This window comes from Ailuropoda melanoleuca, chromosome 5 (assembly GCF_002007445.2).
Source record: "Ailuropoda melanoleuca isolate Jingjing chromosome 5, ASM200744v2, whole genome shotgun sequence".
NCBI classification, from domain to species: domain Eukaryota; kingdom Metazoa; phylum Chordata; class Mammalia; order Carnivora; family Ursidae; genus Ailuropoda; species Ailuropoda melanoleuca.
Genome location: NC_048222.1, coordinates 27,155,309 through 27,169,406, shown reverse-complemented (window position 1 = coordinate 27,169,406; position 14,098 = coordinate 27,155,309). Strand labels below are relative to the sequence as shown.

General features: G+C 51.7%; 1 protein-coding gene across 1 annotated transcript in view; it reads left to right on the top strand.

Annotated features, from left to right (window-relative positions):
* The window catches only part of TNXB (tenascin XB), a 67,373-nt gene that overhangs the window by 2,848 nt on the left and 50,427 nt on the right, over positions 1-14,098 (top strand). The window contains 5 exon segments of the mRNA XM_034660499.1: positions 5,076-5,486; positions 5,875-7,713; positions 8,175-8,290; positions 12,717-12,873; positions 13,066-13,329. Coding sequence (XP_034516390.1) covers positions 5,087-5,486; positions 5,875-7,713; positions 8,175-8,290; positions 12,717-12,873; positions 13,066-13,329 — 2,776 coding nt within the window. The 5' untranslated portion in view covers positions 5,076-5,086.

Here is a 14,098-nt window from a genome sequence, read left to right as displayed (position 1 = left end):
CGCCCTGAACACCTCTTTAAACCTGGTCTCCCTGTGCTCCCCAATCCTTGCCTCAATGGGTCTCACGAACAAACACAACTGGGCACCAGCACCCAGATCAAGAAACAGGATATTCTTAGCACCTCAGAACTTCCCCCCGTGTCCCTCTAGTCACTACTGCTCCAGGAGCACCACGCTTCTGACTTGTGACAGTACAGATTAACGTTGTCTTTTCCCAGATTTCATATACACAGAGTTTTTTTAAAAAAGATTTTATTTACTTATTTCAGAGAGGGAGGGAGAGAGAGTGCAAGCATGAGTGGAGGAGGGGGAGAAGGAGAAGCAGACTCCCCGCTGAGCAGGGAGCCCACTGCAGGACTCGATCCCAGGACCCTGGGATCATGACCCGAGCCGAAGGCAGACGCTTAAGCAACTGAGCCACCCAGGCGCCCCCATATACATAGAATTTTACAGCATGTTCTCTTTTGTGTCTGGCTTCTTCTGCTTAACCCCATATTGATGAGATCCATTGATGTTACTACATAGAGTTGTGGTTTGTTCCCATTGCTTTATTTTATTACCTGTATGAATCAACCACACTTTATTTCATATATTCTACTGATGTGAGATATTTGGGTAGTTCCCAGTTTGGGGCTATTATGAGAAGTACTGCTGCAGTGGCTATATTCCTGGGTGTGGAACTGGTGGATCAGAGTGTTAGCATATGGCTCTGGTTGATTTTGGGGATTCTGCTACACAGTTTTCCAAAGTACTTGTACTATCTGGCCCTGCCAGAAGCTACACCTGGCCTTCTCTCTAGCCCGGCTTCTGCCTGAGCTGCTGTTTCTGTCCAGCTTCCTGTCCCAGACACTGTCCGTGGTCCTAGCCCTGACCTTGGTCCTGTCCTTGGTTCCAGCACTGATGCTAGTCCTCAGCTTCAGTTGAACTTTTCATTCACTCATATGGTCAATATTTATCAAGCACCTAATATGTGCTAGATGCAAGGATACAAGAGCCAAGAAAAAAGTCAAGTGCCATGCCTGCCCTCATGGACCTTATAGTCTAGTGGGTAAGATTGATTGTGGGCAAGAAAGCATTAAATCCCACCAATAAATATATAATTATAAATTGTTATACATGCTACAAGTGGGAGTTACATGGCTCTTTGATATCACATGTTAGGAGGATGTGGGCAGGGAAGGTGCCCTAAGGAAGCAATGTGGGGCTGAGATATAACGGATGAGGAGGCCATGAGGAAAGGGAAGAGTGTTTCACATAGAGGGAGCACCATATACAAAAGCCTAGGGTTGGGAAGGGTGTGAGGGACATAAGGTGCATGGGACTGGAATGGAGAGAGGGAAGGAAGTGTTACAGGAGATGAGGTGGGAGAGGTCAGCGGGGGCCAGATGATACAGGCCCGTTTGTCAGTGTTTGAAGGGAATTTAGAAGGGAGACACTGGAGAGCTTTTAAGGGGAATGGGACATCCTAGTTGCCTTTGTGAGATTGTAAGGGGCAAGAGTGGAAGCAGAGGGACCAGCTAGGAGGCAAACACAGTTGTCAAGCAAAAGCTAGGTGATGGCTTGAACTCTTCAACTCAAAGAGAGAGTGAAGTAAGCAAATTAAAGAGATGTTTATGAGAAAGTAAGGACAAATATCACAAAATATGGTGGCATTGATGGGGGTGAGGTTTCTAGGTTGTAACGCTGGATGAATGGTGGGGCTGTGAGCTGCAGCAGAGAATACAGTGGAGAAGGGGTATAGGAAGGTGTATAGGAAGGGTGACCATGAGTTCAGTTTCAGACATGTTGAATTTGAGGTGCCCAAGAAGAAATGACAAGTAGGCAGTTGGGTGCATTGCTTGGAGTTAGGAGGAGATGACCAAGCTAGTTTATAAATTGGAGTATAGTTTGGAAATTAAAATCCTGGGTCTGGGTGAAAGTACCTAGGTGAGTGATTAGAAAACTAGGTCTCAACTTTGGCTGCACATTACAATCACTTGGGGTGCTTTTAAAAAATCCTGAGTAAAATTCAGTGTTTCAGTTACTCTAGGCACATCTTAAGTGTTCAAGAGCCACATAACTCTTCTGGCTACTGTACTGACAGCTAGATATAAAATGTTGTGAAATGGAAGATGTGGTCAACGGTGTCCAGTGATTTTTGAAACAGGTCAAGTAAGATGAAGACAAGTGTCTCTCAGATTTTGTGACACTGAGATCTTTGGGTGATCTTAGGGAGAGCTGTTTGATAGGTTGAGAGGAGGTGGGGAAGCCAAATGGGAGTGTACTGCGGCATGCATGGGAAGGGATATGGGGAATGGAAACAGCAAGTACAGATAAATCTTTTGACAACTGAAGCCATTAAGTAGAGGAGGGAAATATGTGCTCGCTGGAGGGAGTATGAGATTGGGGAAGGTTTTGGTTGTGGCTGTTGTTGTTTAGAGAGAGAGAAAGCGAGCACGAGCTCATGTGTGCATGAGGGAGGGGGAGGGGGAGGGGTAGAGGGAGGGAGAGAATCTCCAGCAGACCCGAAGCACGGCTTGATCTCACAACCCTGAGATCATGACCTGAACTAAAATCAAGAGTTGGATGCCTAACTGACTTAGCCACCAGGCGCCCTGTTGTTGTTTTATTTTTTAAGATAAAACTTTCGTATTATGAAATACACAAATCTAAAGTATATAGCTCAATTAATCTTTGAATATGTATACATCTGTTTAACCACCACCCAGATCACCACCCAGATCAAAATACAAAATATTTTCGGTAATCCTATTTGTCTTCTAATAGTAAAGATTAACTGCCTGTTTTTGAACCTCACTTAAGTAGCATCATTCACAAAGTTCTCTTTTTGTATCCAGTTTCTTTTGCTAGCATTATGTGTGTGAAATTGTCTATGTTGTTACATGTAGCAAGAGGGTGTTTTCATTGCTGTGTTTCATTGTATGATTGTGCCACAATTTATCTATTCGACTATTACTGAACTTGTTTCATTTGGCTAATATGAAAAAAAAATCTCATGAACATTCTTGTACATATCTTTTGGAGGATATATGCAGTCACTTCTATTAGGTATTTACCAAGAAGTGGAATTGCTGGGTTATAGGCTATATGTCTTTGTAGGTACTGCCTAACAGTTTTCCAAAGCAGTTGCACGAATTTATGCTCCTGCTTGCAAGCGATGAGAGTTCTAGTTGCTTCACATTCTTGCCAATATCAAGCAACAACAACCCCTTTAATTTTAACCATTCTGATGGCTATTTAATGGCATCTTGTTATGGTTTTAATTTTCATTTCCCTGGTTACTAGTTTTGTTATACACATATATATGTTTGTTTTCCACGTGTTTATTGGCCCTTTGGATATATTCTTTTCTAGAGTACCTGTTTAAGACTTTTGTCAATTTAAAACACGGGGTTGCCTGTCTTGTTTTTGTCTGTTGTTTTTGTTTTGCAGAGGTTTCTTATTTTAGATTTTAATCCTCTTTCTCACTCTCAATCAATATCTATCTCTATCTCTGTCTCTCTCTCTCCCACCCCCACTACCTCCCGGCATTTCTCATATATTTTATCCCAGTGTATGGCTTGTATTCTTATTCTCTAAATGGTGTCTCTGGATGACCAGAAGTGATCAATTTTAATGTCCTAATGTATCTATCTCTTTTTTATTGTTAAGTTTTGTGTGAAATCTTTTATGGTTAAATTTTATGTGGTTAGGTTTTAAGAAATCTTTGTTTACTCTAAGTTTGTAAAAATTTTCTCCTATTTTCTTCTATACAATATTGTTCTGAAAGGTAATGCTTTACCTTTCATAATTAGGTCCATTAGATTCACTTCAAATTAATATCTGTATGTGGACATTAGGTAGAGATAGAGTTTTTTCTTATTAAAGATTTCATTTATTTATTTATTTATTTATTTATTTATTTATTTATTTGAGAGAGACAGAGATAGCTACAGAGATAGTGAGAAAGCATGAGTGGGGAGAAAAGGGAGAAGCAGACTTCCCACTGAGCACAGAGTCGGACATGTTCCCAGGACTCTGGGATCATGACCTGAGCTGAAGGCAGATACTTAACCGTCTGAGCCACCCAGGTGCCCGGATTTTTTTTTCCATTTGGATCTTTCCTCATTTATCAAAAAGAACATCCATTGCAGTGCCGCCTTTGTCATTTTATCAGGGAACCAAATACATGTGGGTCTGTATCTGGACACTATTTTGTTCTATCTATCCATCCTTGCACCTTTATAAGTTTTGATATTTGGTAATGTAAGTACTGAGGAAGAAGGATTTCCTCAAACAACAGGAGATACCTGAGCCCGTATAAAAGCTGACAGGAAGAATTTAGTGGAGAGGGAGGGATTGAATAAAAGGGAGAGAGAGGATAATCTTCACCTAAGAAGACAGTAGGAGCTGGGTTCCAGGTGCTTGTGGAAGGATTGGCCTTGTACCCTCATCCGTTAATCCATTCAGTGAGAATGTGTTGGGTAGCCCCCGTGGGTTAGACACAGGCATACAGCAGTGCGAAGACAGATGAGGTCCCTGTTCTCATGGAGTTCCCACGTTAGTAGTGGGAGAAAGATAACAGACAAGTCCCACAGGAACAGGTGATTCAGGCAGCAGTAAATGCCATGAAGAACATACGCAGGAGACTGGCACAGAAAGTAATGGAAGCCCGTTCCGACTGGGCACCAGGGAAGGTCTTGGGATGCAAGACTTGTCAGGTAGGATTGGAACCAAGAAGGAGCCAGTCTTTAAGAGCATCCCAGACAGAAAATACATACAGCTAAGAGGCCCTTAGACTAGTGTAAGCTTGTAGTATCCATAGAATAAACGAAAGACCAGTGTGGGTGGAAAAATACAGAAAAAAAGGAGGGGGCAGGGAGCTGGGTAATCAAATGACATCAGAAAGCAAGGTAGAGACCAAATCTGCTCAAGGAGGCTATCCCTTGGTTGGGCTGAATGTGGAGTTTCCCATGCATGTGAGTTTGTAGATTAGTTGTAGGTGGTGGGACTATGTGTGTGTATATCAGGGGAGGTGGGGAGCCATCTTGTCTCATTTCTGTGAAACTGCTCACATGTGCCCTCTCTCCCTGCAGCCTCCTGAGTGATGCCAGCCCAGTGGTTCCTAATCTCCAGACTGGCCCTCTTTGTACTGCTGGGCACAGTCAGAGCAGGCCCTTTCTCTCCACGGTCCAATGTGACACTCCCAGCCCCACGCCCCCCTCCCCAGCCAGGGGGCCGCACAGTGGAGCCAATAGGGGGAAGCCCCTCTTCTCGGCTTTATGAGCACACTGTGGAAGGAGGGGAGAAGCAGGTGGTTTTTACCCACCGCATCAACCTGCCCCCTTCAGCTGGCTGTGGCTGTCCCCCGGGTACGGAGCCCCCCGTTCCTGCTTCAGAGGTGCAGGCCTTGAAGGTCCGTTTAGAGATCCTGGAGGAGCTGGTGAAGGGGCTCAAGGAACAGTGCACTGGGGGATGTTGTCCTGCTGCTGCCCAGGCTGGTACAGGTGAGCAAATGATCATGGGAGGGGGCACTGAAAAAGAGGATGGTGGGGAAGGGGGTCAGGGTTAGGTGGGCATTATTAGTCCATAAAGGACCTTGGTATGAATTAGAAAAAAGCATCTCTTCTTTCCCTTTGGGGGTGGTGAGTGAAGCCCAGGGTACCACTCGGGAGAGAGAAGCCACCAGACTAGGTGTCAGCACTTCCCTTCCCTGTTCCCAAGCATATGCTAGGGCCTTGGGAGGCCACATATATTGACTAGGAGAACCTGGAAACAAAGATGACCTTATGAAATGAGTCTGGCCCTGCTGGAGGGGCCGACGTAGGGGAGCACCATATGGGCTTGGTCTCCCTCCCCAGAGAGACTGAGTCCTGCCTCTCCCTCTTACTCCAGGCCAGACAGATGTTCGTAGCCTCTGCAGTCTCCACGGCGTGTTTGACCTGAGCCGCTGTGCCTGCTCCTGCGAGCCAGGCTGGGGTGGGCCCACCTGCTCAGACCCCACAGGCGCTGGGGTGCCCCCATCCTCCCCACCCTCAGCCTCCGCGTCCTGCCCAGATGACTGCAACGATCAGGGTCGCTGTGTCCGCGGGCGCTGTGTGTGCTTCCCTGGTTACAGCGGCCCCAGCTGTGGCTGGCCCTCCTGCCCCGGGGACTGCAACGGCCGAGGGCGCTGCGTGCAGGGCGTGTGCGTTTGCCGGGCTGGCTTCTCCGGCGACGACTGCAGCCTGCGCTCCTGCCCCCGGGCCTGCAGCCAGAGGGGGCGCTGCGAGGACGGGCGCTGCGTGTGCGACCCCGGCTACACGGGCGAAGACTGTGGAAAGAGGAGCTGCCCTAGAGGTTGCAGCCAGAGGGGGCGCTGCGAGAACGGACGCTGCGTGTGCGACCCCGGCTACACTGGCGAAGACTGCGGGTTGAGGAGCTGCCCCCGGGGCTGCAGCCAGAGGGGGCGCTGCGAGAACGGGCGGTGCGTGTGCGACCCCGGCTACGCTGGCGACGACTGCGGCTCGCGGAGCTGCCCGTGGGACTGTGGCGAGGGCGGGCGCTGCGTGGATGGCCGCTGTGTGTGCTGGCCCGGGTACGCGGGCGAGGACTGCAGCACCCGGACGTGCCCGCGAGACTGCCGGGGCCGCGGGCGCTGCGAGGACGGCGAGTGCATCTGCGACTCAGGCTACAGCGGGGACGACTGCGGAGTGCGCAGCTGCCCAGGCGACTGCAACCAAAGGGGCCGCTGCGAGGACGGCCGCTGCGTGTGCTGGCCGGGGTACACGGGGCCCGACTGCGGCTCGCGCGCCTGCCCCCGCGACTGTCGGGGCCGCGGGCGCTGCGAGAACGGCGTCTGCGTGTGCAACGCGGGCTATAGCGGCGAGGACTGCGGCGTGCGCAGCTGTCCCGGGGACTGTCGCGGCCGGGGCCGTTGCGAGAATGGTCGCTGCGTGTGTTGGCCCGGGTACACGGGCCGAGACTGCGGCACGCGCGCCTGCCCTGGCGACTGTCGTGGCCGCGGGCGCTGCGTGGACGGCCGCTGCGTGTGCAACCCGGGCTTCGCGGGCGAGGACTGCGGGAGCCGTCGGTGTCCTGGCGACTGCCGCGGACGCGGCCGCTGCGAGGATGGCGTGTGCGTGTGCAACGCGGGCTACGAGGGAGAGGACTGTGGCGTGCGCAGCTGCCCAGGAGGTTGCCACGGCCGCGGCCAGTGCCTGGATGGGCGCTGCGTGTGTGACGATGGCTACTCGGGCGAGGACTGCATCGTAAGGCTGTGCCCGCGCGATTGCAACCAGCATGGCGTGTGCCAGGACGGTGTGTGCACCTGTTGGGAGGGCTACGCTGGCGAGGACTGCGGCCTCCGTACCTGCCCCTCCAACTGCCACCAGCGCGGCCGCTGTGAGGATGGGCACTGCGTGTGCGAGTCAGGCTACACTGGCCCGTCCTGCGCCACCCGCACCTGCCCGGCCGACTGTCGGGGCCGCGGGCGCTGTGTGCAGGGAGTGTGCGTGTGCCACGTGGGCTATAGCGGCGAGGACTGTGGGCAGGAAGAGCCTCCCGCCAGCGCCTGCCTTGGGGGCTGTGGGCCCCGGGAACTGTGCCGCGCGGGCCAGTGTGTGTGCGTCGAGGGCTTTCGAGGACCCGACTGCGCCATTCAGACGTGCCCTAGGGACTGCCTCGGCAGGGGAGAGTGTCGAGAGGGTAGCTGCGTCTGTCAAGATGGTTATGCAGGGGAAGACTGCGGGGAAGGTGAGCAGGCAGCCTTCCCCAGCACGCTTGCTGGGTCAGGGGCTGGGAACCAGTCCCAGTGGGAAGGCCTGAGCCTAAGGCCTAGAAGCCCAGGGACCTGGAAGAAGAGCGAAGGTCAATTATTGGGCAGGAGGGGGGGAGGGCAGTCTTAGGAGCCAGAGAGCCAGTGTCCCTCAGGCGAAGCAGAACCAGGGGGGCATGCCTGCAGGGAGGCCCTGCTTCCAGATCTCTGATGAGCAAGCTGGGGGCTCCTTTAGTTGCTTTTGGGGAGATTCTGTGTTTCTGGAGATGGGGGGAAGGCGGAGACCCCAGGACCTGTTCAGGCCTCTGCCAGTTTTGCCCCACCTCCAGAGAGGAGCAGGAACTGGGATGGATCTTTAGGGGGGCCTTTAATGATAGGGGTTGGGGATGGGGGGCTGCCTTGGGCTAACCAGCTTCCCGTATCTCATTCTCCTGGGCAGAAGTGCCAGCCATTGAGGGCATGAGGATGCACCTCTTGGAGGAGACGACGGTTCGGACAGAGTGGACCCGGGCTCCTGGCACTGTGGATGCCTATGAAATTCAGTTCATTCCCACGGTGAGAGCTAAGCTGCGGGAGGAGGCGGAGTGGGCAGGATGCTGGGGAGGGAGTGCTCACCTCAAGCTGGAAGTTCTAGGTAGTCAGTGATTGAGTCCAGATGGGCTAGGTTCCTGAAGCTGCTATGAAGGCCTTCTCATCCTACCCCACACTGGGTCCAGAAAGCCTTTGCAGCATCGGTTCATGCTCAGTACTTCCTGAGGCTGTCCAGTCCATTGTTGGTCATTGCTGGTAGTTCTTCTGTTGTTGCTGAATCCAAGTAAGCCCCATTCTACGTCCGGCCATTGGCCCTAGCTGGGCCTTCACGCGCGGCAGCGTGTTGCCTTTGCTTTCCCCACAGCTTCCACCACAGACTTTCAGGTATTTGGAGACATCAGCCATCACCGCACTCTTCAGTCTCTCCAGGTCACACCCTTGGTTTCTACACCCCTTTCCCCTAAGGTGTTGTTCTCTGCATTCTTCTGGGTTCCCTCCTCTAGTACCTCATGCTTTTTGCATTTGCCCTCAAAATGTGAAGGCAGGGAGGAGTCCAGTAGTTCTCCTGGCTAACTCTGGATAGCCTGGCAATTTTCTCAGAGTTGATGTATATTAACTTGTGGTCACAAAAACTGTCAGCTGTTTTGATCATATTTGTTTTTTAAGTAACTTTTATTATAAAAGTCATGTAGGCTCAGTATAGAAATGCTGGAAAATACAAAAAAGGAAAAGAGAAAGAAGGAAAAAAGATGACATTCAACTATATACACTTTTTTAGCCTAAATATAGGCCTTTGCATGTGGCTCTGTTCAGTGTTATCTTTTTTGGTTTGGGCCAAGCTGTCTAGGCTGTTGCAATAATTTGAGTCTGTGAACTGGTTCTCTGCCTCCGTGTCATCAGTTTACTGCAAAGCCTTCTTTCTGTCTCGTTCCAACTCGCTCTTAAAAAATTTGGGGGCACCCAAAGGACAAAGCCTTGTGGCCTCTCACTAGAGACCCTCTTTTAAGCAGATTGGGGTTTTATGATATGTTTGGCTTCCCCGCTCCAAATTATTTGACATTTCTACTGTCTAACTCATGTTTTCCTGCATCTTCGTGCAAATGCCGTGGGTTAATAGGCCATTTACCCTAATCTCCAAAACTCTGGAAGACTAAATAACTCCCAGGGCCTAAACCCTAGGAAGGCTCTAGGACAGAAGGGACAGCTCAGAGGTGCTGGCTGCCATCCCCACCCTAATTGGCCTGGTCATTCTAAGTCTTCTTATTAGAGCCCCAAGATCAGACCCCTACCAGGTTCTGTCTCTCCTCACTGGCTGGGAGAAGCAAAGGCCGAAATCCCTACTTTGCAGCACAACCAATATAGCTTGGATTTTTTTCTTCTGTTAAAAAAATTTTTTTTGTTGTTTTTTTGTTATAAAAATAATTTAATCACAAGACAAGAATTTGGCAACTAGGGAAAAAAACAAATAATTCTTGGCTGCTTCACACTAAAACAAGCACTGTTAACATTTTTAAGTGTTTCTCCCACTCTCTTCTTCTGTGTGTATATTATTGACATAGTTCTGATCTTGAGAGGACGGGACTTTTAAAAGGAACTTTCCCAAGAAACTCCAGGGAAAAAAGAATTAAAAATAAACACTTGAGATAGAAAGAGCTTGCGGGGCAGCGTTGTCCTCTGCTCTTAGTAAATACAAACCCGTCCTGGGGTGATTTCAAGAGGTGCGTCTTCCCAGCTGAAGCTAGGCTTCCTCCCTCACCAGGGGCCAGGTGGGGTCGAGCTGGCCTGTGCCTGGCTCAGCTCAGCTCTGGGTATGAGCCTCTGTCACATTCTGGGTTCTCTTTGAACCCAGGTGTGGAAAATGCCCCTGTAACACCTCTCTTGGAGTGCACATTAGCCTGCACTGCTGGCCCTCTGACTGCTTTCTAAGCTTTCTGTGGCTGGCCCCTGGAATCGTGCCTCCTGCCCTGGCCAGCATTCTCTGTCCACTGCTGGCACAGAGTGTATCGGTAGCTGGCTCTCCTCTGGCACTGCCATCTTCTTAGACGCCTATCTCCACCTTACCCTCTTCCCCTTTCCAGAAGCACTTCTGTCTCAAATCCCAGCCCTCTGCTGTTCCCTGCAAAGGGACACACCTAGTCACTGGAATGCTCTTCAGAACAAGGAAGAGGAGCATTCCTGTTCTCTGCATATGTGGCATTGCTACTCTGACTCAGTGGTTCTCAAGGTGTATTCCCTGGACCTGCAGCATGAGCTCACTTGGAAGCTTGTTAAACATGCAGACCGTAGACTCCAGCCCCAGATCTACTGAATTAGGAGCTCAGCGGCTGGAGCCCAGTAACCTGCACTATAACAAGCCCTCCAGGGGATTCTGCTACACCCCAAGCCTGAGGAACATTAACTCAAAGAATGTTGCTATCTTGCAAAAGGCTGGTTCCTCTTTGAACACGAGAGGAAGCAAGAGGTAACTGAGGGAGGTGAGCCCTTGAAGAGGAGGGTCAGGCACTCTTTGTCCGGGTGTATTCTGCAGCCTAGAACCTGGGTTATGGCACATTTTCACTGGGACACAAGATCTCGTGGCCTTAGAAAAGTTTGTGTTTGGGGTCTGGTCTGAAAGGGGGAGGAGGGGGAGGTAAGCTCCAGGGCCCAACCAAGACGGTGCCCCCACCTGGAACCATGAGGTTGGTATGGAGAACAGGGTTAGAAACTGGCCAAGGACAATCAGTGAAGCAGGTGAGCTGTCAGCAAGGCTGCCAGCATCTGCCTAGAGAGCCCGTCTCAGACCAGACAGATGAGTGTCTGGGGGACTTTGAGGGAACTGTTCCCAAATGAATCTTAGGAGGGAGTAAGAGGTGTCTAAAAGGCTCACGTAGGTGGTCTGAAGGAAGAAGGAGAACTCAAGACGGGCTTGTCTCACTGGAAGGACCAAACATCATCAGGGAGCACCCAAGGGGTGTGCGTGGGGGGGAGGGGGAAGTTGGGGAGGTGTGTATGTGTGTTGGGTTGGGTTGGGGGGATAAGAGAGAGAGAAAGAGAGAAAGAAAGTTCTGGCAAGGATGAGGACTTCACAGACCTTCCGTTGAGGCCCACCCAAGGGCTCCTAGGCTGGAGTATCCTAGGGCAGGGTGAGTAGGAGAGGAAGAGGGGGCCTGTGTGCCCAGGAAAACTTTTCAGCCAACAAAACTCTGACAAAGCTTTATTTCATCCTCAACCCAGAAATCTCTACGTGGCTTCTCATCTGGTTTTATACTTTGGTATTTACTGTGTTGATTTCCCCACAATTTTCTTGGTTTAGGAGAGTACCTTCTGAAATTTCCAGTCCTACTTGGCTGAATGGAGGTATCCCCATCACGGCCAACATAGCTAAGCAGAACAGAGCGTCCTTATTAGCTATCCTAGCTAGACAGCCCAGTGAAATTCGGGGCAGTTAGGCTGCTCCCAGATGTCCATTCCTCCTGTTTCCCCAGTGGCTGGCCCTCCAAGGAGACCCTGCCTGGAGCAGAGGCTGGCATATTTCCTGTGGGGTCACCACGGATAATCATAATACCTTTGGTGTGCACTGGGAGGGGGGTTGTTTGCTCACAGGCACATATGGCACAGAGATTTGGGTAGGGATCCAATCTACCTTAAGATGTGGCCAGACATTTAGTTACTAGAACATGAGCTGAGGACAGGAGACATATCTTTCATCACGCCTAGCAGGATGCCAGGTACAAAATTAGAAAACATATTTGTGAAGCTTAGAGTAGACAGGCTTTGTTTTTGAGAGGCCTACAGTCCTGCTCAGGAGGCAAGAAAAGTGCCTAAAGGGAAATGTCCTGACAGGGTCACGCCCACATTACCCAGCCAGGGGCAGGTGTTTCTGGGGAAGCTTAGGCAGGGGCAGATGCTGTAAGGAGGAAGTGAGACTCAAAAAGTGCGTCCCTCAGTTACTTCACCTCTTATGACAGGAGTGAGCTTGGGAGGCAGGGTGGGCGGGGTTCCCCGGGGAAGCCAGAGGGAGGATCCTGACCTGTTTCGGGTAGATGCTGGCAGGTAGTGGATGAACCAGCTAAAAAGGTAGTTCCTGTGAGAGGGGGCTGTGATGTCACACTGCCTGGGGGGTCGGGATCCCTGCCACATTCTTGGTGTTGGTGACCTTGGGCAAGATACTTAATCCTTTTGTACCTCAGTTTCTTCATCTGTCCAATGGGAATAACACGACCTCCCTCACAAGATTCTTACGAGGATTAAGTGAGTTCATCTGTGTAAGTTGCCTTGACCAGCGTCTGGTCCACAGTAGACATTTCAGATGTGTTTGCTGCTACCACCCATGCTCTCCCGCTGTACAGGACCAATTCGACACAGTCCCATGTGGGCAGTGCCTGGACTTGGAGAAAGCAGAGAAGAGGGAGACTGAGCAGCAGGGGTGAAAGCACCAGCCCTGATCCACTTGGTGCTCTCTTTCTTGCAGACAGAGGGGGTGAGCCCCCCATTCACAGCACGAGTACCCAGCTCTGCCTCAGCCTATGACCAGAGAGGACTGGCGCCCGGTCAGGAGTACCAGGTCATGGTCCGTGCCCTTCGAGGGACTAGCTGGGGCCCTCCTGCCTCCAAGACCATCACCACCAGTGAGAGCTGGGGCTGTGGGCAGGGTCCTGGTTGGAGATCTGGATTTGAGGGGGGTGGCTGGGAATCTCCCCCCCCCACCGCCCCAGGAAGACAGAAGGGAGGGGTGGGGTGAGGACAAAGCTCTTAGAGGGAAAGCTAGTGATTGAAGGACCACACTCCCACCTGACCCCTCTTCTCTCTAACCTGACTAGTGATCGATGGCCCCCAAGACCTCCGAGTGGTGGCTGTGACACCAACCACACTGGAGCTCAGCTGGCTGCGACCTCAGGCCGAGGTGGACCGATTCGTGGTGTCCTATGTCAGTGCCGGCAACCAGAGAGTGCGGCTGGAAGTACCCTCTGAGGCGGATGGGACGGTGCTGACTGACCTGATGCCAGGCGTGGAATATGTAGTGACTGTCACGGCAGAGCGGGGCCGGGCAGTAAGCTACCCAGCTTCTGTCAGGGCCAACACAGGTATGGCTGGCCAGGGGTTAGGGAAGGGCCCAGTTTCTTTGTGTAGCAGCCCCTTCCTTTCGAGCCCATGTCTAGGGTTCACAGGCTCCTCTGAATGCGCCTTGGCAGGGTGTGTGGTAAAGCACCTGCTGGGGCCTTGCTGTGTAACAGCTGCACTGGGAAGACCGAACCCTCGGGGCTTGGAGTCCTTGGGGAAGGCTGCAGGTTGGACCACAGAAGGAGTGGCCCCCTGGAGAGAAGCAGTGAATAGAAGAGGCTGTCTGACCCACCCAGATGGGAAGGTGCTTGAAACAGCACTGGGACAGCCCTGTGCTCACAACTGGTGGTCAGCTCTTGTAGGGACTGGAATTAGGCAGATCAGAGATCCACATTCCCGTTGGCTTTAGATTGCGGTTTGGGGGGGTTAGGTCTCAGAGCAGTGATTTTCCACTAATCCTCAAGGTCTCTTAACAGATGGATATTTATTTTCTTTTCCTGTGACAGAGGGACGCCCACCTCGCAGTAGCTCGCATTCTCTCCTCCCACTCCCCTTTCTCTCCTTCAGACACAGGGCCCCACCTGCTGGCTTCTCTCTTCTTTCTAGGGCACCAACAGTGGCGGGCTTGGAGGGCGAGCGGGGAGGGGCTCCTGGGACACTGATTCCTTTCTCTGGTTCTCTTTCCAGGTGGGGCTGAGGCACAGGCAAGAGGCCTCTGCCTCCCGCGGGAGGGACGGAGAGGGAGGGGCTGCCGCGGGGAGGAGCGCAGGGCGCAGGGGCGCGGGGGAGGGG